General features: G+C 64.1%; 1 protein-coding gene across 1 annotated transcript in view; it reads right to left on the minus strand.

The window, feature by feature from the left end:
• Window positions 1-14,982, minus strand: part of VPS50 (VPS50 subunit of EARP/GARPII complex) — a 39,340-nt gene extending 24,358 nt beyond the window's left edge. Inside the window, exons 1-12 of the mRNA XM_051977211.1 lie at window positions 14,773-14,982; window positions 14,315-14,383; window positions 10,360-10,482; window positions 7,979-8,050; window positions 7,468-7,521; window positions 6,839-6,909; window positions 6,439-6,556; window positions 6,319-6,354; window positions 5,995-6,077; window positions 4,413-4,455; window positions 3,669-3,767; window positions 3,053-3,193 (exon numbers count right to left, since the gene is read on the minus strand). Coding sequence (XP_051833171.1) covers window positions 3,053-3,193; window positions 3,669-3,767; window positions 4,413-4,455; window positions 5,995-6,077; window positions 6,319-6,354; window positions 6,439-6,556; window positions 6,839-6,909; window positions 7,468-7,521; window positions 7,979-8,050; window positions 10,360-10,482; window positions 14,315-14,383; window positions 14,773-14,805 — 942 coding nt within the window. The 5' untranslated portion in view covers window positions 14,806-14,982. The remainder of the gene's footprint in view (window positions 1-3,052; window positions 3,194-3,668; window positions 3,768-4,412; window positions 4,456-5,994; window positions 6,078-6,318; window positions 6,355-6,438; window positions 6,557-6,838; window positions 6,910-7,467; window positions 7,522-7,978; window positions 8,051-10,359; window positions 10,483-14,314; window positions 14,384-14,772) is intronic.
• Window positions 14,983-24,417: the final 9,435 nt, after the last annotated feature.

Raw genomic sequence — 24,417 nt, forward strand, 5'->3', positions numbered from 1 at the left:
ACCCCACAATCAGAGGTGTGCATGTTAATACTTCTCATTAAAGAAAAATGAATGGGCAAAGAAGAAAGAACTCCATCGAAACTTAAAATAGGAACTGGAAAGGCCAGGGTTCATCTTTAGAGGGCACTGAAGCAAAAAAAGCTTCTACCCTAAAGGGGAACTTGGAGTGGCCCCCTGCCCAGAGAGGACTTATAGAAGAATTAAGGAACTTTAAAAACCAAACGAGCGACATTGAGGAAAAACAAAAAAAAAAGACAAAAAAGGAATTAAAAACCATTCAAGAAAACCAAGAAGTTTATGAAAAAAAAAAAGTTAGCCAACTAGAAAAGAAGAGGCAGAGCCTCAGGGGAAAAGAACTCTGAAAATTAGGACTGGAGAAGGGGAAGCCGGTGAAGCTAGGAGAGACCGAGAAACAATAATTATAAAGAATGACAAAAATAGAACAAAATGTGAAAGATCTCATAAGACTGGAGCAACAATCAGACTCGTCCAGGACTTAGCAGTGGCCACAGTAAAAGGCGTGGGTCTGGGAATCAAATCGGATCCAAAGAACCAGGCCTGCTAGCAAAATTGTTAGGTCCAGTAAGAGAATCTATGATATTGAATGAGAAAAAATGGTCTTCAATGAACTCGCAGGTTTTCAGGCCTTTCTTTCAACCACGGCCAAACTCAAAAGAACATTGAACATCTCAGAGCCAAGATCAAAGATCAGATTCAAGGAGCTTCATGTGGATGAATCACTTAAGTTTTTCACTTAGGAAACTGTGCCAGATGTTTAAGACTGACATCAGCAGTGAGCTGAAAAGAAAGATCAGGGCAGGGTAAGGGTAAAAGAGTAATTATGTCACACAAATGAGGTGAGGCCCAGAAGCCTCCCTCGTAGCGGAGTAGGGAGAATACTTAAATGACCCCATCTTAGAGAAAGAACTCCCTAAGAACAAATCTCCAGAAAAAATAGAGAAAAAAACAAACAAAGAACAAATCCTCTGCGCCAGAAGGGCTCAAAAGAGGATTCTACCAAACGTCATAATATCAGCTAATTCCAATATTCTATAAACTACCTGGAAAAGTAGGCAAAGGAGCCCTTGCAAATCCCTTTTGTGACATGAACAGGGTGTTGACACACAAACCAGGAAGAGAGAAACTAGAGAAAGAAAAGCACGAACCAATTTGAGGCCCAAATCTCCAATGAAACACTAGCAAGATGGCAGCAGCGTGCCACTAGGATCAGCGCCTCCGCCAGGAGGCCATCTGCACCTGAAGCCCAGCTGCCGAGGCAAGCCCCGGAGCTCTCCGAGCACTATCACCAAGCACTTTTCACCACAACTAAACAACTGGAGACCCAGTAACTGCTCATGGGTAAGCCGAGCCGGGTGGTGAAGGCAATGTCATCCAGATGGCTCATTCAGCGCCACGCCAAACCACCCAAAGGTTATTTTCTGGAGCTAAGAAAAATCACAGCAAGTTCCATCTGGAAGAACAAAGGTCAGCACGTCTGGGGAATTAATTAAAAAAACCACGAAGAGAGGAGGCTCAGCCGAGCCAGATCTCACAGTAAAGTGTAATCGTTAAAACTACGCGGTCCTGGCTAAGAAAGGGGGGAGAGGAGGGTCAACGGGCATCCGAGACACGGCGATGAAAGGCTGCAGGAAACCAAAGGCTCCAGCTTCAAGAACTCACCAAAACTCCTGGGAAAACCGGAGGACAGCACGGCAAACTGAGGTCCAAATGGGCCCATGACTTAGGTATGAAGGGTAACACCATGAGCGGGGCAGAAGAGCAAGGAACGCTTTACCAGGAAGGGAAGATGGGTCACCAGGATCCCATCATGGAGGATTTACACAAAACAAATGCACTCGAGTGAGAAGGGAAGCAGAAGATGGCGTCTGACCAAAGTCTCATTTCTCCAACCAAATGACAGATGGTCCGAGCCTGGGAACGGGAGGTCCTCAGCCAGAGAAGACACAACTTTCTCCAGGCAAGTGAACAACAGCTCTGGATCCCCCACGATCAGACACGTGAATCAGAACAAGTCTGAGCAACCCCTCATACCCACCAGAGGGGCTCAGAGACAGAAGGAGTCCGACAAGTGGGGGGAACCTGAGAACCTGGGGTTGGGGGCCAGACCGGTCTGACAGTCCAGAACTCTGTGCAAAGGGCCTTTGACCCAGCCAGGGCAATGTCGCCCTCCTGCCGGGAGGCAACTTGAGCGCGTGTCTCTGGGGAAGGTGGGAAAGGAGACGCCCTCCAAGGAGTCCCCGACTCCCCACAACCTCCGGCCTTTTGTTTCCAGGCTCCCTGTAGGAGATGGCTCCTTCCTAGTCTCTCCTCACTCCCTTCTTAACCCCCAACTCCCCCTCCCACCCAAACTGTCCAAAGTGGCCGGCGATCCCTTTGTTACCGAGCCTGATGGCTGTCTTGGTGGGTCCCTCTCTGGTCCACAATCCTCCCCCCCTCCCCCGTTTTCCTTTCTCCTGGCTCCCCTCCTCCCTCTGACAGCCCCTTCTCTGTCTCCTCTACCGGACTCTCATTCAGTTCTCCCCTCAAGCTCCCCCTTGCCCCCCTTCCCCCGCTGCTCTCCATCAGCCCCTGAGGATTGAACAATCACCTTTCTGCAAACGGTGTCAGGGCGCAGAGACACAGGGGAGGCAGGAAGATGGACTGGAACCCGGCCCTAGAGGCTCCCCAGATGGGAGACCCCGGCCCAGTCATTTACCCCCAGTCCCAGGCTCCACTTCCCGCAGAAAGACCGACTATTTGTTCTGTGTCACGTGGCCCGGAGCAGCCGGACACCCGGGCCACAGGAGCGGACCCTCCCCGGGTCAGCAGCGGGCTTGGACAAGGGAGACCCCGGCTGGACCCCGGGCCCCTGCCTGCCCCTCCACCAGCCTCAGGAAGCAAAGGCCCTCCTCCCCCTGCCAAGACCTGGCGCGGCAGTGATCCAGAGGATCCGCGCGGGGCCGGGCTATGGGTTTCCTCTGCACCCCACATCCTGCTTCCTCCCCCCACGCCCTGCCCCTCGGCCCCGGCAACAGGCCTCCGGGCCACCCACCGTGCAGAGGTCCTTGTACTGGAGCTTCTGGAACTTGGTGTCCGTGTTGCCAGCACAGAGCTCCACGTAGCCCAGGACCACCTGGAACACGGTGTTGTGGATGGCCTGGGTGAAGTGCATGTGCAGCTGGTCCATGGCGGTCTGCAGGACAGGGGGCCACGGGGGCCGCATCATTCAGCGGGCTCTGGTCCTGCTGGACTCTGGCCCGCCGGACACAGAGACAGAGACACAGAGACAGACATTCACACCCAATCTCACACACACACACACACACACACACACACACACACACAATCACACACACACAATCACAATCACATACACACACACACAATCACATGCATAACCACCCATACACAATCACACAAACACACATGCACAATCACACACATATTCACAATCACATGCACGATCACACATTCATTCACACATGTATAATCACACACACAATCACACATATACAATCACACACAATCTCACATCCACACATGCACAATCACACACACAATCACACACACACACATTCACACATATACAATCACACACATTCACACACGCACAATCACAATCACACACGCACAATCTCACACACACACACACACACATAATCACCCACCTGCGTCTTCCCCAGCAGCCGGTAGGCCTGCTGCACCTTGGTGTAATGCGCCACATCGAAGTTCTTGCAGATTTTGGACAGCGCCACGTCCAGCTGCTCCTGAAGGGAGGGAGGCCGCAGGACGGGGGAAGTCAGGAGGAGAGAGCCCCGGTCTGGGTTCGAGTCCTGGGCTCTGCTCCGGAGCTGGGAAAATGCTCAGTCCCTCTGCGGGCCCTGCTGTCGAGGGGGCACCACACAGGGGGCCCTGGGCCCGGGCTGACCCTGCCCACCTCAGGGGGCCTGTGAGGTCTTGTTTAGGGTGGTAGAAAAAGGGGCGGAGCTCCTCAGCAGTGAGCGTGGAGCGCTTCCTTTACGGGGGCGCTGGCCACTGCGGGACCTCCCCCTGTGCAGGGATGGCTCCAGGCCGGGGCCCCAAACAGGCCCCTGGAAGATGGGTCTCAGCTTCCGGAGATGAGCCCTCCACTGCCAAGGCCCTGCTGGGAAGGCGCCCGGGCCCTCGAGGGACGCTGGGTGTCCCACCCTAGAATGTGCCCAGGCCGGGGGCCAGGCTGGCTGTGTTTGCTGCGCCGCATGGGCCTGGGCTGCCCCCCCCCCCAGTGAGCCGCCCCCCTCCCTTCCCGTCCCTTGGGTGCCCAGGAGCCCGGCCTGGAGAGCTCAGCCCCTCGACCTCCCCCACTACCCCCTCGGAAGTTTTGTACTCGCCAGCCCCGCCCCCACCCGTGCCCCGCCCCCACCCCATCTAACCTCGATCTGCTCCAGGGTGTCCTGCAGCTTGGAGTCCAGCTCACTGTGGACCAAGGAGAGGAGCTGAGGAGAGTCAGCAGTCTGGGCCTGGACCCCGCGACCCCAGGACCCCGTGACCCCAGGACCCCAGGACCCAGCGACCCCAGAACCCCGCGACCCCAGGACCCCGCGGCCCCAGGACCCCGCGACCCCAGGACCCCGTGACCCCAGGACCCTGTGACCCCAGAACCCCGTGACCCCAGGACCCAGCGACCCCAGGACCCTGTGACCCCATGACCCCAGGACTCCACTCCCCCTTGCGAGTAGGAACCTCCGGCAGGGATGGCGGCCCTTTCCAGGGAGTCAGAAGCAGAAGGGGTAAAAGCCGGGGCTAAGATCCGGAGGCGGGGCCCACAGGGGGCGATGTTGCAGCCCTGCTGTCGGACACTTTCATTCCCCCCCACCTCCCGGTTTTTAAGTCAGATCGAGGGGGCGGCTGCGGGGGGGACAGAGGCGACGAAGGAAGCGAGCCGCGGTCTGGTTTCTGGGTGTGGGGCCCCTCCCTTCTCAGAGCAAAGACCCCACCCAGCCGAGGAGCTTCCACTCACTGAGAGGGAGAGGGACCCTTCCCTTTTCTGCCCTGACCACTGACCTCCCCAGGAAGCCTCCCCCTGAGCTCTGGGTCCTTCTCCCCTTCCCGACCCCCGGGGCAGCCGCACGAACCAGAGACCAGGCTGACTCGGGCCTCTTGTGCCCCCAGCACTCAGCACGGGCGTACAGGGGGGCCTAATAAATGCTCACAAAGCGACCGATTAACTGAGGAGGGGGAGAAGCGCAGTGCTCCGGACGCCCCCCGGACGTCCCCCGGATGCCCCCCGGGATGCTCCCACTGGAGCTTGGGCCGGACCCTGGGCCGGGCGCCCCGAGGCAGAAGGAAGGCCGCTGCAGCCGCTCCCCAAAGAGCGTGGGGGCGCTTGTTCCCCAGATCCCCGGAGACTCCCCAGGAAACCGGGGTGACGACCCTCCCCGACCAGTCTCGCTCGGCAGACGGGCCATTGACAGCTGAACTGCACGTGCTCCGTCACCTCCCCCAGACCGCGGCTCACGGCCCCAGAGCCGCGTCTCGGTGGGCGGACGCAGACCCCCCCCTTCTGGACAAGCGGCCCACTGGGCGGCGCCGACGAAGAGCAAACCCATCCCCCCACTCCCCGCCTTCGGACCGAGGGCCGGGCCCTGCCAGGGCGTCGCTGGGGAATCTGACCAAGCGCCGGCCGCCTCTCACGGGAGAGACACGAGCGCTCGGCGCGGCCGGAGAACGGCCCGGTCCCGACCCTGCTTCTGCCCCGGCCTCCGGGCCCCTCACCCGGGCACCGAGCTCCTCCCCCCGAGGTTCGCCACATCCTGGGCCGACAAAGGCCCCGAGGGAGGAGGGCAGGGAGCCCCGAGGCCGTTCCCAGCAGCTTTCTGGGGCTGCCCACGCGGGGACGGCAAAGGCAAGGGATCGTTGGGCTGCGAGACGAGAAAGCCCAAGGGCTCACGCCAACTGGGGCAAAGAAGGGGCAGCGAGAGGAACCAGAACCGGCCACGGGCCGGGCGCCCTTACCTGATGCAGCTGTAGTGCCGGAAGGTGCTGGCCGCCTGCTGACACTCCAGGCAAAGCTGGATGGCCCCGGGGTAATCTTCCTCCTTGGGGAAGACAGGGGCTGAGGGGGAGGGGTCTCCCCGGGAGGAGCGGGGCGAGGCGGCCGAGAGCAGGGGGCCGGAGGCCTTACCCTGAGCACTCTCTGCCTCGGTTTCCCCAGGCATTAACCCCGCCGTGGGGGCCAGGGGAAGCCCTGCTTGGGCTCCCTCCACACGGGGGGGGGGGGGGGAAGGGGGGAGACCCGGGGGGGAGACCCCTCCAAGCCCGGCCGTGCCCCTCACCCACCTCCAGCATCTCGCTCAAGCGCACGTCCGTCCTTTGCTGCAAAGGCAGACGACAGCAGTGAGAAGGCCGCCCCCAGCAGCCGGGGAGCCGCCCCCCCCCCGCCCCCAGGCCCCGACCCACCAGCGTCTTGATGGTCCGCAGGGACTTCAGCAGGCCCACCAGCAGCTGCCGCTTCCTCTGGTTGGCCAGGAGGCCCAGGCTGGCCTGAGTAAAACCCTCCTTGGCCACGTTCAAGTGCCTGTGAGAAAGAGGGGCAGCCATCGGGCGGCCGCGGGGAGGGCCGGAAGCAAGGGCGGCCCCAAGTGGCTCGGAGAGGGGCGGGAGCTGGGGGAGGGGGGCCCGGGGTCGGCTCATCCCAAGGCCTGGGGGCCACTCCCCGGGGCGGCTGCAGAGGAAGGACCAGGGCCCAAGGAGGCCCTAAAACAGGACCCCGAGAGCCGCTCCCAGGGCCCGGGCTGTGGCCCCCAAAGGGGATGGAGCAGGCGCCCGGGCGCTCTCCCGGGCAGCGGGCACACGGTACCTTCTTCCATTGGTGCAGATGACGGTCGCCAGCTGGAGGCCGGTCTGCAGCGAGGTCACTCTTTCGAGCTCCTGCAGGGAGACACAAGCGGCTCTCCGTTCCGCCTCCCGTTCCTCCAGCCAAGAGCCGCTGCTGCCCCGAGCCCGCTGAGATCCGGAGCCCGCCGAGACCCGGAGCCCGCCGAGACCCCGAGCCCGCCGAGACCCGGAGCCCGCTGAGACCCCGAGCCCGCCGAGACCCGGAGCCCGCTGAGACCCCGAGCCCGCCGAGACCCGGAGCCCGCCGAGACCCCGAGCCCGCCGAGACCCGGAGCCCGCTGAGACCCCGAGCCCGTTGCGGGGCCGCCCGGTGGCCGAGCACAGACTGCGCGGTGAGGACGGCCGGCAGCTCCCAACGCCTCCCTCACGGACTCAGCCCAGGCCCGCAGGAAGCCCCACAGGTCCCTGGCCCACCCACCAAGGGGGTTTGGGGCTTCAAGGGGCAGACGGCCCAGGTCTGGGGGGATAGATTAGCATCAGCAAGTCCCGCCCCCCTAAGACAGGCAGGGAGGATCCTGCCCCGCCCATACCTGGGGGAGGCCCTGCCAGCCCCCAGGTCCCCTCCCCCCACCTTCTCCGGGGATCTCCTACCTTGACATACGCAGGCTGCTTTTCAAGGATCAAATCTGCAACTTTCTTGGAGACCTCCATGAGGCAGGAGGAGGGACGGCCAGGCAGGGAGGGAAGGAGAGTCCACATCAGGGCCAGCCCTGGCTGAGCCCAACGCGAGCCCACGCTCCCCTCCCCGCCACCCGACCGCCCCCTCGCACCCGAAGCCAGACTTCCCCCCGAGGCTGGGCCCCAGACCTGGGGCCAGGGAGTCCAGTGTCCGGAGGGGCAGCCTCCCCCCCCAGGCCTCGCTGCCCCATGGCCACAGGCAGAGGCTTTGGGGACCAACAAAATGAAGGGAGGGAGCTAGGGCGCCCTGGAGGCCTGGGCTCAGCGCCAGGAAGCCGATAAATGAGAGACCCCGGGCCGGGGCCTCCGTCTGTGCTGGTCCGGCCCCCCCAAGGCCGTCGGAGGAAGCCCTGCCCCTCCCGCAGCCGCAGGGCCCAGGCTCGGCCCTCCCCCCAGAAGGCAGCAGTCCCGCTCCCGTACTCACGGCGGCCTGCTGCTGCTTCAGCTTGTCTCTGTAGGCCTCCAATTCTTGCAGATTGAGAACAGGAGGAAGCTTCTGCAGGCAAACCCACCAGCGGGGATGAAGGGAGGCTGGTTGGGGCGCCGTGCACCCCTCCCACTGTGCGCCCACCGGCTCCCCTGTCTCTTCCGCCCTGCCCCCCCCCCCCGGCCCTTGTCACCATGCTCGATCTGCTTCAATGTTCCCTTTGACCCTGAGAGGCTGATCCCCAGCAGCCCCAGTGCCCCGGGGTCCTTCATCCTCTCCCCAAAGAAAACAAGGCCATGCACCAGACCCCCACAAGCACCGATGCCCTTAAAACTGGACCCTGAAACTAGGGAGCCCGGGGTTCGAACCCCACCACAGCTTGTCACCCCTTCAGGGACACAGAAGGAACGGCTCTGAGGCTGCCACTTCCAGAGAAGGAAACAGACTGGCCCAGAATTCCGTGCTAGGAAGGCTCTCTGCCAAGGCCCGCCCTCAGCGGCTCTCCCTCAGCAGCTCTGCCCAATGGCTCTTACTCATAGGGGACGTCCACAGACAGCCCCGGATGGTCGTCAAGGCCGCCATCATCCCAGCTCCCGGTAAGAGAGCCAGGCCCACAGGCCTTACCCAGAGACTGTAACTGATCCCATCGCATCCTCCCGGCCCCAGGAGGGCGGCGGGCGCTACTGCTATCCCCATTGTGCCAGCGATGAACCCGAGGCAGCCAGAGGCTAAATGCGTGGCCCAGGGCCACACAGCGAGGAAGGAACTGAGGCTCTCCCCGCGTCCAGGCCCAAGACTGTGCCCCCTGACGCCCCCAGCTGCCTTCCCATCATCTCTTCGCTACTAAACGTCTAGAATCTGAGAGATCAATGTCTTTCCTGCCTCAAACGCCACCCATGTCTCTGCCCCTTGTGACTGAGCCCCTGCCTCCTGCTGTTCTCTGCAAAGGCCCCTGAAGCTCAACAAGCCCACAGTGGGACTCATTCAATACCTTTCCCATAAGCCCTCTACCCTTCCCTTCTCTGTTACTGTAAGAGCATCCCCATCCTCCGAGGCCTCAGGCTCCCGACGTAGGAATGGCCCTGAGTCCAACCTGCCGTCCCGCCCCCCCAGTGTGATACGGTGCCAAGGCCTCCTGGCGGCCCTGAGCAGCATCTCCGGCCAATTCCACCTGTAGATCTCTGGTCAGTCTCACCTACACAACATCTGTAATCAGTTTCACCTGCACAACATGTCCAGTCAATTTCACTTATACATCTCTGATCAGCTTCACACCTGCACCATCTCACGTCAATTTCATCCATGCAGCATTTCTGGTCAGTTTCACCCTTGTAGCATCTGTGGTCAATTTCTCCTCTGGAGCATCTCTGGTCAGTTTCACTCTTGCAGCATCTCTGGTCAGTTTCTCCACCGTGCCTTCCCCCAATACTCCCCCTTCTCTCCTCTGAACTACCCCCACACTGGGGAGGCCTTCAACACCTCACACCTGGGCTTCTGGAGAAACCTGCTGGAGGGGTCTGCCTGCCCCAGGGTCCCCCCTCCTGCCTGTGCTCCATCCAGCCCCCAAAGTGATCCCCCCCAGAATGCAGGTTCTCTCCTCAACAAGCTGCAGCGGCTCCGTTTGGCCACCGGGACCAAATACAAAAGGCTCTGTCTGGACTTCAGCGCCCTTCGTTACCTGTCTCCCCCTCTCCTTCCAGTGACCTTACACCTCTTGTACCAGCCAGTGTACTGATCCACTTCCTGCTCCTCCCTCCATCCCCTTCTCCGTGCCTTCGGCCTGGCTGTGGCCCAAGCCTGGAATACTCTCCCCTCCCTCAGCTCCACCCCAGTTCCCTTCACATCCCATTTCTGTAGGAGACCTTATGCAGTTTTTCTGCTCCCCCACTGCTAGTGCAGCCTCTCTGTCCCTGTTACCAAGCAGGGGGCTAATCCAGTAACATCAGTGGGTGGGGTCTCCTCCCAGGGCCTCCTCCAAGTCCCCACCAGGCCAGAAAGCTCGGTTAGGGGCGCCACCACCCGTGCCCCCGAGCAGTGCCGGAACCTCCTTCCCGCCAGCACCCGCAGCAAGCCAAGCCCCTGGCCTGCCACCCTCTTGCCCCAAAGCCCCAGTGGTCACTGTCCAGTGGGGCAGATGAACTCCCAGGGCTCCCACATCGCCATGGCGACCAGGTTTGGTACCTGCCACGAGGGCAAAGGCTCCTCCTGCTAGCTCAAGAGCTGGGGGCCCCTCCTCCACACGCCAGCCCTCCCCCCAAGTCTTCCACATGCTCGAGAGCAGCCCGGGAGGCAGCTGAACGGGGCGGACATAAGCCCTCAAGGGCCCCCTGGCTGCGGCCCTGCCCGCTCGCCAGCCCCGCAGAAGTCACTGCCCTCACCTCCATCTCATACTTCACGATGTCAAACGAGTCGGTCGAGAAGTACACGTCCTCGATGCTGTTGATGATTTCTTGTTGGGCTTGGGGGTCGATGGGCTGTTCCCGAAGCTCTCGCAGCTCTTCCTTTAAAACAGCGCAAGGCCGAGGTGACCACGATGGCTGAGCGACGAGCATGCTGGGGGCCAAGCCCCGCTCCCCACCCTACGGCAGCCGCCGAGGCCTCCGGGGTCCGGCCAAGCCCGAGGCCCTGGAGCTGCAGCTCACCCCTGGAGACCAGCCCCATGTGTGTGCATGCGTATGCATGTGTGCACTGCGTGTGTGCATGAGTGTGCGTGTGTGTGCACGTGTGCGTGTGCACTGGGAGGTCAAGCAGAAAAGGTCTCCCACCTCCCTGGTTCCAAGCCCGGGGCTAAGAGGAGAGGAGGGAGGGCCTTCCCGGAGGGAGGAACGCTGCAGGGGCAAAGGCCAGTGTGTCTGGGACCCGAGGCCAGCGCCCGCAGTCCGGCTCCGCAGGGTTAGGGGAGAGGGGCTCCCTCAGGAAATGAGGCCTGAATGTACGTGCGCCCGCTCCTGTGGCTGAGGGGCTTCCGAGGGCCATCCCCAAGCTCCAACCCCAGAGCGCTTTGGAAGATAATTTTAATGGAGCACAAGCTCACGAGGTTTGTTTGAAGCGGAGACTTGTACGAGGGGAAGAGAAGCAGGCGCCCCCTCCCAAGGAGGACGGGCGCGGAGCGGGCGAGGAGGCCGGCCGACAGAGAAAAGCCCGGGGTCCGAGTTCTGCGCTCAGGGCGGCCCGGACGACGCAGGAGCAAAGGCAAACAGCCGGCGCCCGACGGAGCAGGTCTGGACGGGGGCGGCTCCTCTGCGGAGCCCAGAGGGACGCGGCTGCGCCCGGGCCCGCGCGGCCCCACGAGAGCGAGAGCCCCAGAAGCCCCTGCTCGGCTCGGGCTCTGTGTCCCCGTGTGTGTTTTCTTTATGGTGGGAATGCTGGGAGACGGGCAGGGGGGGGTCACGAGGCACCTGAGCAGACTGGGGAGAGACCCCGGACACTCCCCTCCTAAGCAATCTACAGGAGAGAGAAACTGAGGCAACTAAACCCGGGGGGTGGGGGAGAGAGAAGGACAAGGGGGCTGGGGGAGTGGGCGGAGCTGAGAGCGACAAGAGGGCCGGGGTCTGCCCTTGGCTCAGACACTGGCCCCTCCCCACTTTCCTGGGCTCTGGGCGCCCCCTGGTGGGGTACCCGAGTCACTCAGGCCCATCACCGGGGCACCCGAGGAGCTGCGAGGCGCAGGAGGACGGACAAGGCGGAGACGGGTGCAGGACCGGGGGCGCCGGCAAGAGGGCGGGTGTCCGCTGCCCGAGGAGGGTCCCCGGGGAGGGTCCGGGCGGCCGGGCTCTAAGGGAAGGGAGCGCCTGCCCATGGCGGCTGCGGACGAGCCCAGAGCCAGAAGGAAGATGGCGCACACGCAGACACACGGTGCGCTCGCATGTACAGGGCTCCACATGTGTCTTTACACACTCACACATGTGCACAAACTTGTACAGAGGCACACACGTGTGCACACACACACGTGCACAATGTACACGGAGGGACCCACATGTGTGCACGTTACAGAGGCACATACTGCACACATGCAGAGCAGTGCATTTACACACGTGCACAAACTTGTACAGAGGCACACACGTGTGCACACACTCACACACACGTGCACAATGTACACGGAGGCACCCACATGTGTGCACATGTTAGAGGCACATACTGCACACATGCAAAGCGCAGTGCATTTACACACATGCATACACACTTGTACAGAGGCACACACGTGTGCACACACACACATGCACAATGTACACGGAGGGACCCACATGTGTGCACATGTTACAGAGGCACATACTGCACACATGCAGAGCAGTGCATTTACACACGTGCACACATGTGCACACACTTGTACAGAGGCACACACGTGTGCACACACACATGCACAATGTACATGGAGGGACCCACATGTGCGCACATGTTAGAGGCACATACTGCAAACATGCAAAGCGCAGTGCATTTACACACGTGCACACACTTGTACAGAGGCACACACGTGTGCACACTCACACACACGTGCACAATGTACACGGAGGGACCCACATGTGCGCACATGTTAGAGGCACATACTGCAAACATGCAAAGTGCAGTGCATTTACACACATGCACACACACTTGTATAGAGGCACACACATGTGCACACACATGCATGTGCACAATGTACACGGAGGCACCCACATGTGTGCACATGTTACAGAGGCACATACTGCACACATGCAGAGCACAGAGCATTTACACACATATGTGCACACAGATACATTCGCACACATTTACTCACACACTCGCACATTTACACACGTGCACACACATGTGCACGCACTCGCACTCGCACACTCACACACAAAAATAAAAGTCAGCCTGGCCCCTCTCCTTCTCTCCTGCTCCTGACCCCACTGCCCACACCCCACGAGGGCCAGAGTGACCGCCTCGCCTCCCACGAGGGGCCACCGCGGCCCAGCACCATGGAAAGTGCCTCGAGGCCCCCAACTGCAAAGGGGATCCTTGAAAGGATCCAGCGGGACCACCGCAGTAAAGCACCGAGCACAGCGCCCGCGCACAGAAGGTACTTCCTTCTCCGGGCCAGAACGCAGGAAAGAATGGGAGAGAAGAGCGCGAGTGTGAGTGTGAGTGTGCGTTGTGTGCTTTGTAAGTGTGCACACGAGGGAGTTCATGCTCCTGCACATGTGTAGTGTATGTGTCCACTCCTGCATATTGTGAATGTGTGCTGTGCACGTGTGTGCATGTGTGTGTGCATGCACACACTCAGGTCCTGCGGTCTGCGCATTGTGTGAATGCACACGTGCTGCTTGAATGGGTTACACAAATGTGTGTGTGTATATGTGCACGTTGGTGTCTGTGGCACCAGGTGCAGGTGTGTGCACTGCATTGCACTGTGTGTGCATACATGCTCCTGTGCTCACGGCACACTCGTGTTACATGAGTGTGCTGCACAAGCGTACACAGGTATTGTTTTTACATGCATGCGTTCATGCCTGCAGCACTGTGTGCAGGTGCCCGTGTGTGCACTGTATTGCATTGCATGCACGCTCTCCTGTGCCCTGTGCGTCCGTGTGTTGCACGAGTGTGTGCATTGGTGCATATGTTCATGCCTGCGGCACTGTGTGCAGGCGCCCGTATGCACTTATGTGCACTGCACTGTGTGTGCACGCACGCTCTCCTGTGGGCACTGGGCACCCGTGTGTTGCACGAGTGTGTGCATTGGTGCATATGTTCATGCCTGCGGCACTGTGTGCAGGCGCCCGTGTGCGCACTGTATTGCATTGCATGCACGCTCTCCTGTGCCCTGTGCGTCCGTGTGTTGCACAAGTGTGTGCATTGGTGCATATATGTGGGCACATGTTCATGCCTGCGGCACTGTGTGCAGGTGCCCGTGTGCGCACTGTATTGCATTGCATGCACGCTCTCCTGTGGGCACTGGGCACCGTGTGTTGCACGAGTGTGTGCATTGGTGCATATATGTGGGCACATGTTCATGCCTGCGGCACTGTGGGCACTGCACTGTGTGTGCACGCACGCTCTCCTGTGGGCACTGGGCACCCATGTGTTGCACGAGTGTGTGCATTGGTGCATATGTTCATGCCTGCGGCACTGTGTGCAGGCGCCCGTGTGCGCACTGTAGTGCATTGCACGCACGCTCTCCTGTGGGCACCGGGCACCTGTTACATGAGGATGTTGCACGAGTACACACATGTGCGCACTGCCTGAGCGCTCACACCCGCCTGCATTGCACATGTATCCCTGCCTCTGGGGGGGAAGGCGGAGGCTGCAGGGGAAGCCCCAGCCACGCCCCCACTCCTCCCACGGCCCGAGCACCCGGCCTACCTCCCTGCCACGTACCTTGCTGGGCAGCCGCAGGTTCTCGATGGGGCTCAGCTCGCCCACGCTGTCCTGGGGGCTCTTGAGACCCTGGAACGAGGATCCCGGAAGAATCGGTCCCGTGGGGGCGCCTGCTCCGTGCCTTTGTGAGGCAGGCGCACCTCGCGGGGAGGGAGGGAGGGAGGGAGGCTCAGCACTGATTAGGCGCCTACTGCATGCCAGGGGCCCCCTGCACACCTTCACAGTAGCCCTGGTGGGAAACTGAGGCAGGTGGAGGCAACATCCCGGGGAAGAGCCTCTGCCTGAGCAGACCAGGAGCCAGAGCCAAACCGGAGGCGGCACAGCCCACGGCGCTCCGGATCTTAAGGTCCTGGACAGCGCCCGGCCCGCGAGCCTTTGCCCAGACCGGACCTCCCCCTGTCCTCCCTCCTCTCGGGGCCCGCGCCCCTCCGCGCCCGCCGCCCCCCTCCCTGACTCACCTGGCGGGCCATGAGGGACTTGATCTTCTGCATGGTGGGGGCGGGGCGGGGCGGAGGGGGGCAGGAAAGGAGGCGGACGAGGCTCCGCGGCTGGATCGGGGAGGGGGGGTGGGGGGGAACAGCTCTGGGGTCTCGGGTCAGGCCGCGCGCCCGCCTCGGCCCGAGCCGCACCAGGAAGCCATGGTGGGCGCTCACGTGACCCGCAGCGATCACGCGGGGCGTGCCGGAAAGCGTAGTTCTCGCTCGGCCGCATGAGGCACGGATACGAACCGCAGTTCCCGAGTCCGAACTACAACAACCGAGAGGCACAGCCGGGCCAGGGGAGGGAGGAGCCGGAGGCGGGGAGGGGGCCGTGCGGCCGCGGAGAGACTCGAAACCGAGAGGAGACGGCCCCGAAGAAAGAAGGCGGAGCCAAGGGACCGGCGAGCCCGGAGAGTGGCGAGGACTGCAGTGGGGGCGGGGCGTAATCTCAGAGCGCTCGCAGAATGGAGAGAAAGGGAAAAGAGGCGGGGCCAAAGCGCGGAAGTCCCGAAAGAGATAGGGCGGGGCTAGATGGCAGGGGCCGGCAGTGGGCGGGGCCTGGAAGCGGACCGGGGTCTGGATTGGGTGAGACGTGGGCTGGACTAACGCACGGGCTCCGCCCCCCACCTCCCTTGGCGACCCCAGAGTCACACCTGGAAACGCTGACAGCGGGGGCATGACATGGGAAGCGGGGGTGGGGGCGCGGAGGATCCCCAAGCGCCCATTGGGACTGGCGACTCTGAGGAGTAGGAAGGAGACCCCGGGATCCGCCCCTACCTGGGGACGCCGAGCACGGGAGCTCGCGGGCGGAGAGTCGGCCCCCTGGAACCCTAACCCTTTGCTGCTTGCACACCCACGTTGCCATTGCCCTCTTCTCGACCTGGCTTCCGGTGCCCCCGGAGAGGACCCAGCCCCTCCCCCCACACAACGTGCACCCGCTCCCCAATCTCTGCGTGTCTGAGTCACACCCCCCCCACTCAAAGGAAAGGGGGCCACTGCCCGCGGTGGGGACGGAACTCGGAAGCCTTCGCCCCGCGCTCTGGAGAGCAATGGGGAGCGATGCCCGAAGGGCCCAAAGCGGGCAGCGGCGTCTCTCCCGGGTCTGTGTCCCAAAGAGACAGTAAAGGGGGGAGCGGGACCGCGGGGGCAAAAGCGCCTGCGGCAGCTCCTTGGAGTGGCGGGGGGGGGGGGGGGGGGGGGGGAGAGACGCCCCTCAGCGGGGGCGGCTGAACGGGGTGTGAGCGGGGGGGGGAGGGGGTGTGAGCGGGGGGGGGGGGGGAGAGACGCCCCTCAGCGGGGGCGGCTGAACGGGGGGTGAGCGGGGGGGGGGGGGGAGACGCCCCTCAGCGGGGGCGGCTGAACGGGGTGTGAGCGGGGGGGGGAGGGGGTGTGAGCGGGGGGGGGGGGGGAGAGACGCCCCTCAGCGGGGGCGGCTGAACGGGGGGTGAGCGGGGGGGGGGGGGGGGAGACGCCCCTCAGCGGGGGCGGCTGAACGGGGGGTGAGCGGGGGGGGGGGGAGGGGGGAGGGGGTGTGAGCGGGGGAGGGGGTGTGTGAGCGGGGGGGGGGGGGGGGGGGGGGAAACGGGCGGCCGGAGGCTGCGGGAAGCGGGCAGGTCCAGGAGACGACCCCACGGCAGCAGCTGGAGGAGGGCCAGTTCTGAAGGCGGGGCTCTTCTCCGAGAGAGCCCGAGAGCGCTGTGGGCACTGAGGGGGATCCCGGCTGCATTCTCACGCTTGTTGCCTCACGTTCTATTTTTTCTCATTTTTCTTTTGGTTTTCTTTTATGCAGCAAGAAATTGTACAAACACGTTTATACATATTGGATTTAACAGGAACTTATTTAACATGTATTGGTCTACCTGCCATGGGGGGAGGGGAAATCTGAAAGACAAGGCTCTGCAAGGGTCAGGGTTGGAAAATCATCCGTCCATATGTTTGGAAAATAAAGTTTTAATTAAAAAAAAGGAAACTATGACCCCAACCTTCAGACCGGGGCCTGAGCACAGCGGCCCCCAAGGCCCTGGACGTGGCGCCCGCTGTCTCCCGGCTGCCTTTCGGCATCTGAGCCCATGGAGACGCTCTCGCGCTGGTCAGCTCTGGGCAAGACGCCCCTGGGCTGGAACCTAGCCCCAGTACGGGCCTCCATCCACGCCAGCACAGGAACCACCCCCCCACCCCCAGCACCATCGGGGAACAGTCCCGCCCACCAACGCCCCCAGGCCCGGCAGAGTGGGTACAAAAGGGTCCCAGCGCAGCTGCCCCCCAGAGTCCTTCCTCGGGCCAGCCTCCAAGGCTGCCCCCCCAGCCCCCCTTCCTCCCCCGTCTCCCGTCCGGAGGCAGGGTCAGGCAGCTAAAGCAGTGTCCGTGGTGGCCCCGGGTGCCCGAGCGGGAGGGGCCGGACAGGGGAAGGGCTGCTTCTCCATCCCCCAGGCCGGGCTCCCGGGGCCGGCGCGCTGCAGACTGTGGGCGCCCTCCTGCCCGACAGGTGTTCTCTCCTCTGCCCTTTGTGTACACACACGCGCACACGCACACACACACACACACACACGCGGGTCATATTCAAATCACGGAGGGAGAGGAGGAGGAGGCCAGTCCTCATTTCCCTCGCAAAGCAGTCGGCAGCTGTCAGCCGGGCGCAGGGCCACGGGGAGCAGGGCCCCGACGCTGGCATGGCGCCCAGGCCGCTGGCCTGGAGGGGCTTCCTGCTCCACTGCCTGCTCCTAGGTAAGCCCGGGACTGGCTCCCAGGGGGCCGGGGGTCAGTCTGGGAGGGAGGCCCGGGGCCAGGGGGCAGCAGAGGCAGATGGGGGCCGCCCCTCCCCTGGAAAGACCCCGCTCTTCCCGAGGAGCCCACAAGGTCCTTGTCACTCCCCCTTCTGCCACGGCAGCCAGTGGCTTCTACCCTTTCCTCCCTGCTGCCCCGGAGCTCCCCGGGCTCTCAGGGTCCGAGTTCTGGAAACGAATGGGACAAAGGCGTCATCCCTGAGCAAGGAGGGCCCTGCCCCCTCGGGACCTCCTCCCCCCGGCCCGGCCGCGTTTCCAGAGGTCCTGGGGCGGCCCCCGCTCCCACAGACCCCCTCCCAGAGGGGCGGGACCCTGGCCCCCGGCCAAGCTTCTTCAAGGACCGAAGGGACGCCCCTCTTGGGGTTCGCTTTCAGGGAGTCGGGCCCTGGGGCTGTTCTAGAGCAAAGGAGGCTGCTCAGTCCATGGGGGGCCCTGGAGACCCGATCCCCCCCCCCCGGCCACACTGCTCTGGGTCCAGGCAGGAAAGGAAACCAGGCTGGTGTGAGAGGACGGAGGGGGGGGGTCCCACTTCCCTGGGCCAGCCAGCAGTGACTGTGTCTGCTACAGGCTCAGGGCTGGGCCCGGCAAGGGGGGCAAAGCCAGCCCCCACCCCCGAGGAGCCCACAGCCTGACGGGAGAGAGCAGGGGGCATCAGGAGGTGCAGAAGGAGCCGTGCCCCGGATCAACGGGGCCGACAACAGAGGGGAGGCACTTGCCCTAAGCTTGCTCCCCATACACTCCCCCAGGAGCTGGGACCCGGAGGGAGCCCCGGGAAGTGGCCTAGGAGAGGAGGGAGGGGGAGCACTCCAGGACCGGGGGAGGTTCCGGGGGAAAGGGGGGCATCCCAGATTGGGGGGGAGGGGAAACATGCCAGGACCTGGGAGGAAGGGGAACGTTTCAGACCCCGGGGGGGGGGGGGCACTCCAGGCACAGGAGACACTGAGAGAATTCCCAGAGCCCAGAAAGGGTCTTATTTGGGGGCAGCCAGGAGCAGGGTCGCTGGCCTGGGGGAGCCCTGGGGGAGGGAGGGAGAAGAGCAAGTTCATGAAGCTCTTTGAACAGCAGACAGGGCATGGTCTGGCCCTGGAGGCCACAGAGACCCACAGGAGGGGCTGAGGGCTGGGCCGGGGCCAAAACTTGCCACCATCAGTTTGCTGGCTAAGTGGGCGCCCGGAGGGACCGAGAGGGGGCTAGCACGATGGCCCGGGGGCAGGGGATGGAGCCTGGCACCGTGTCCCCGTTGGAGGAGAGAAGGGGGAGTATTTGAGAGATGGGCCCAGACCGTGGGGAACGAGGCGGAGGCTGGGAGAGCCCCGAGGTGGAGACCCGGGACTAGCTCCTCCCGGAGGCCGGAGGGATTTCCTTAGCTAGAAGTTGTTTCTGGCTCCTGAGATCTCAAAGCGCTTTAGGTGCCTCTTGGGCATCTGTCACCCGGGGAGTGTGCCCTGGCCCCGCTCCCCTCCCCACCCTGGAAGCTCTTGGAGAGCAGGGAAGCCCACCCCGCCCACCCCCCTGGCGCTGCCGCCCACCCAGCGGGGGCCCTGAGCGCAGCCGGCGGGGAGGGGAGGGACGTTTGCCAGACATTAGCTCCCTCTCCCCCACCCTCCGCACTGGCCCTTCCAGGAGGCACAGAAATCCTGCAACAGGTCTCAAAAGGGGAGGGAGGGGGTGGGGGTAAGGTGCGGGGCTCGTGTGAGGATGCGGGGAGGAGGGGGAGCGTGCGGGGAGGAGGGATAAGGTGCGGGCGCGTGTGAGGGTGCGGGGAGGAGGGGGAGGGTGCGGGGAGGAGGGATAAAGTGCGGGGCGCGTGTGAGGGTGCGGGGAGGAGGGGGAGCGTGCGGGGAGGAGGGGGAGCGAGCGGGGAGGAGGGATAAAGTGCGGGGCGCGTGTGAGGGTGCGGGGAGGAGGGATAAAGTGCGGGGAGGAGGGATAAAGTGCGGGGCGCGTGTGAGGGTGCGGGGAGGAGGGGGAGCGTGCAGGGAGGAGGGATAAGGTGAGGGGCGCGTGAGGGTGCGGGGAGGAGGGGGAGCGTGCAGGGAGGAGGGATAAGGTGAGGGGCGCGTGTGAGGGTGAGGGAGGAGGAAGAAGGAGAGGGACGGGGCAGCGGGCGCTTTATGAATCGCACCCACCCCATCCACGTCCCGCGGGGGAGCTGCGGGTGACGGCTGCGGGTGGGGACTTGGACTCCAGCTGCTTTTCTTTCCAACAAGGGTGGGGGGGGCCTGGGGGAGGAGGAAAGTCCCGGCCGGCTCCAGGGGCTCCGTTAGCTTCCTGGGTCCCTCTCCCCACCCCCCGCCCCCGCAGAGCCTGTTGTCTGTCAACAGATGGGAGGGCGGGGCCCCAGGTGCCCAGAGGTCACTTTGGGCGGGCTGGAGGTGGGGGCCCCACACCGTGTTTCTATTTAATACAAGTCTGTGGGGCTCCCAGAGCTTTGTGTTTGCTGGAAAACAGGCGGGGGGGGGGGGGGGGGGGGAACGGCCTCGCCCTCGGGCTCGGGCCGGGCAGCTCAGGCAGAGGGAGGGCCGAGCCCCCCACCCCGCCCCGGCCGCGCCCCGAGGAGCCGGAGGCAGCCGGCTGCCAGCCGAGCAAACCCAGCGAGAGGGTGACCAGTCGGTGAGCCTTGGATCCCTGGGGAGCCAAGGCGGCTTTAGAGCTAAATCCCCGCGCGCACACACCCGGAGCCGTTGCCCCCTTGGCTAGGGCTCCACACGGCTCTGGCCGGCGAGGTCCGCCCCTGCGCAGCCCCCCGGCTCCCGCGGTCTCGGGGCTCCCTCCCATCTCCCCCGGTCTCGGGGCTCCCGCCCATCTCCCCCGGTCTCGGGGCTCCCGCCCATCTCCCCCGGTCTCGGGGCTCCCGCGGTCTCGGGGCTCCCGCCCATCTCCCCCGGTCTCAGGGCTCCCGCGGTCTCGGGGCTCCCGCGGTCTCGGGGCTCCCGCCCATCTCCCCCGGTCTCAGGGCTCCCGCGGTCTCGGGGCTCCCGCGGTCTCGGGGCTCCTGCCCATCTCCCCCGGTCTCGGGGCTCCCGCGGTCTCGGGGCTCCTGCCCGTCCCCCCCGGTCTCGGGGCTCCCGCCCATCTCCCCCGGTCTCGGGGCTCCCGCCCGTCCCCCCCGGTCTTGGGACTCCCGCGGTCTCGGGGCTCCCGCGGTCTCGGGGCTCCTGCCCATCTCCCCCGGTCTCGGGGCTCCCGCGGTCTCGGTGCTCCCTCCCATCTCCCCCGGTCTCGGGGCTCCCCCGGTCTCGGGGCTCCCTCCCATCTCCCCCGGTCTCGGGGCTCCCGCGGTCTCGGGGCTCCCTCCCATCTCCCCCGGTCTCGGGGCTCCCCCGGTCTCGGGGCTCCCTCCCATCTCCCCCGGTCTCGGGGCTCCCGCGGTCTCGGGGCTCCCGCCCATCTCCCCCGGTCTCGGGGCTCCCGCGGTCTCGGGGCTCCCGCCCATCTCCCCCGGTCTCGGGGCTCCCGCGGTCTCGGGGCTCCCGCCCATCTCCCCCGGTCTCGGGGCTCCCGCGGTCTCGGGGCTCCCCCGGTCTCGGGGCTCCCTCCCATCTCCCCCGGTCTCGGGGCTCCCGCGGTCTCGGGGCTCCCGCCCATCTCCCCCGGTCTCGGGGCTCCCGCGGTCTCGGGGCTCCCGCCCATCTCCCCCGGTCTCGGGGCTCCCGCGGTCTCGGGGCTCCCGCCCATCTCCCCCGGTCTCGGGGCTCCCGCGGTCTCGGGGCTCCCGCCCATCTCCCCCGGTCTCGGGGCTCCCCCGGTCTCGGGGCTCCCGCGGTCTCGGGGCTCCCGCCCATCTCCCCCCGGTCTCGGGGCTCCCGCGGTCTCGGGGCTCCCACCCATCTCCCCCGGTCTCGGGGCTCCCGCGGTCTCGGGGCTCCCGCCCATCTCCCCCGGTCTCGGGGCTCCCGCGGTCTCGGGGCTCCCGCCCATCTCCCCCGGTCTCGGGGCTCCCGCGGTCTCGGGGCTCCTGCCCATCTCCCCCGGTCTCGGGGCTCCCGCGGTCTCGGGGCTCCTGCCCGTCCCCCCCGGTCTCGGGGCTCCCGCCCATCTCCCCCGGTCTCGGGGCTCCCGCCCATCTCCCCCGGTCTCGGGGCTCCCGCGGTCTCGGTGCTCCCTCCCATCTCTCCCGGTCTCGGGGCTCCCCCGGTCTCGGGGCTCCCTCCCATCTCCCCCGGTCTCGGGGCTCCCCCGGTCTCGGGGCTCCCTCCCATCTCCCCCGGTCTCGGGGCTCCCGCGGTCTCGGGGCTCCCGCCCATCTCCCCCGGTCTCGGGGCTCCCGCGGTCTCGGGGCTCCCGCCCATCTCCCCCGGTCTCGGGGCTCCCCCGGTCTCGGGGCTCCCGCCCATCTTCCCCTGTCTCGGGGCTCCCCGGTCTCGGGGCTCCCGCCCATCTTCCCCTGTCTCGGGGCTCCCCCGGTTTCGGGGCTTCCCCGGTCTCAGGGCTCCCGCGATCTCAGGACTCCCCCAGGCTCAGGGCTCCCGCCCATCTCCCCTGGTCTCGGGGCTCCCGCGGTCTTAGGGCTCCCGCGGTCTCGGGGCTCCCGCCCATCTCCCCCCGGTCTCGGGGCTCCCGCCGTCTCGCTCCCCCCCCCCCCATCCCCTGGTCTCCGGGAGCGCGCAGACACAGGTTCCGGGAGCCCAGGCGAGGCCGGTACTGGAGCCATCTATTCCCAGGGGAATCCAGCCCCGCGGGCGCCTCCAAAGCCTCCCGCTGATTTCCTCTTAGGTTCTTAAACCCCACAATCCCGTTGAGTGCGATGGCCGCCCCGCCCCTGTGGTGGGGACTGGGTCGGGCTGCTTGTCCCGCAGGGGCTTCCGGACCTCACTGGGCTCCCCCCGCAGAAACAGTGCAGTGGCCCGAGGGCTTCTCCAGCTCCTTTTCAGATGAGGAAACTGAGGCCAGGCAGGGCAGGATCCCGCAGCCAGGGAGCGTCTGGGGCCCGAGTCACCTCACCAGGGGCCCCATCGGCCCCCAGAGCCGCCAGGCTTGTTGAATCCAGAGCTGAGAGCGGGACTGGGGCAGAGCCCGAGCAGGTCTCCATCATCTGCCTTCCCACCTGGAAGGGCCCGAGGGCTCCGGGACAGCGCCCTCCAGCGCTAAGCTCCGCTTCCTGGAAGGCCCGCTGAAATCCCACTGCCCACAGGAAGCCCTCCCCTCTTCCTCCACCCCCCCATGTCCTGGGGTCCTATCGAGTTTGTGCCCCCCGTTTGCTCCCCGGCCTGTAAGGCTGTCAGCCTCCCTTGAGTTGGGACTGTACCCCCAGTGCTTAGCGGGCCCCACACGCGGTAGGGCCTGGTTTTGGGGGAGGATCAGTTGGCCGAGCAGTTTTTGGAAGAGGTATTTATTGTGGTGACTCAGCCCACGGGCACAAAATGTCCCTCACAAAAGAGCAGGAGGGCTCCCAAGGAAGTGAGGGGACGCTTGGCCATTGAGGTGGGGAGCAGGGAGGAGAGTGGGTACCGGCCAGCCTCCAGGAGACCCCCGGGGCACAAGCAGCAGAAAGGCCACTTCTGCCTCTGATCAGCGGGTACGACTGGACAGAGCGGCCAAGGCTCCAAGCCATGTGCTGTACAGTGGGCAGCCCAGCTCTCACCTGGGACTGTGTGTGTGTGAGAGAGAGAGACAGAGACAGAGACAGAGACACACAGAGAGAGAGAGACAGAGACAGAGACAGAGAGAGAGACAGAGACAGAGAGAGAGAGAGAGAGAGAGAGAGAGACAGAGAGAGAGAGAGAGAGAGAGACAGAGAGAGACAGAGAGAGGGACAGAGACAGAGAGAGACAGAGACAGAGACACAGAGAGAGAGAGAGACAGACAGACAGATGTGTGTGTGTGAGAGAGACAGACAGAGACAGAGACACAGAGAGAAAGAGACAGAGACAGAGAGAGAGAGAGAGAGACAGAGAGAGACAGAGAGAGACAGAGAGGGACAGAGACAGAGAGAGACAGAGACAGAGACACAGAGAGAGAGAGACAGACAGACAGATGTGTGTGTGTGAGAGAGACAGACAGAGACAGAGACACAGAGAGAAAGAGACAGAGACAGAGAGAGAGAGAGACAGAGAGAGACAGAGAGAGACAGAGAGGGACAGAGACAGAGAGAGACAGAGACAGAGACACAGAGACAGACAGACAGATGTGTGTGTGTGAGAGAGACAGACAGAGACAGAGACAGAGAGAGACAGAGAGAGAAAGAGACAGAGAGAGACAGAGAGAGAGAGAGAGACAGAGAGAGAGCACATGTGGCTGCCAGCAGCCACCCAGCCCCTGGGCCAGTGGAGCCAGTGACCTCTCCCCATTTTCTGACCACAGCCTCCCTCCCCACCAAGCTGCCTCACAGACTGTGGCCCAGAGAAGAACTTTGGAGAAATGTCGGCATTAAGGGGAAAAGCCGACGCTCAGAAGGTGCCCCCGGTGCCGTCCGGACGGACCAGGGCTCCCTCTGCCATCTGCTTCCTGCCTCGGGCACTGTTGGCCAAAGAGCCATTATTAAGCACTTACTATGTGCCAGCAGCGCGCTAAGCTCTGGCGATCCCAGCTGGAGAGCATTTATGGAGCGCCTGCTGTGTGCCAGGCACAGGCTGAGCGCTAAGTAAGGTGGCTGCAGTCCCTGCCTCCAAGGGCTTGTCCCGGACGGGAGACGACATGCAAATAGCCGTGGGAGGACAAGGAAGAGCCGGCGGGAGGAGCAGACGGCGCTTCTAGAGGCCGCTGGGGCCGCGGACTTTCTGCCCCCGAGTGTGACTCAGGGATTCCCGGGCCGGCGTCACCGCTCACTGGGGGAGGGGCGCTTGAGTCCGATTTGAGAACCGGCACTGGGGGGAAGGGGGGGCGGGGGTTGGGGCCGAGC

The sequence above is a fragment of the Antechinus flavipes genome, chromosome 1 (genome assembly GCF_016432865.1).
Source record: "Antechinus flavipes isolate AdamAnt ecotype Samford, QLD, Australia chromosome 1, AdamAnt_v2, whole genome shotgun sequence".
Lineage (NCBI taxonomy): Eukaryota > Metazoa > Chordata > Mammalia > Dasyuromorphia > Dasyuridae > Antechinus > Antechinus flavipes.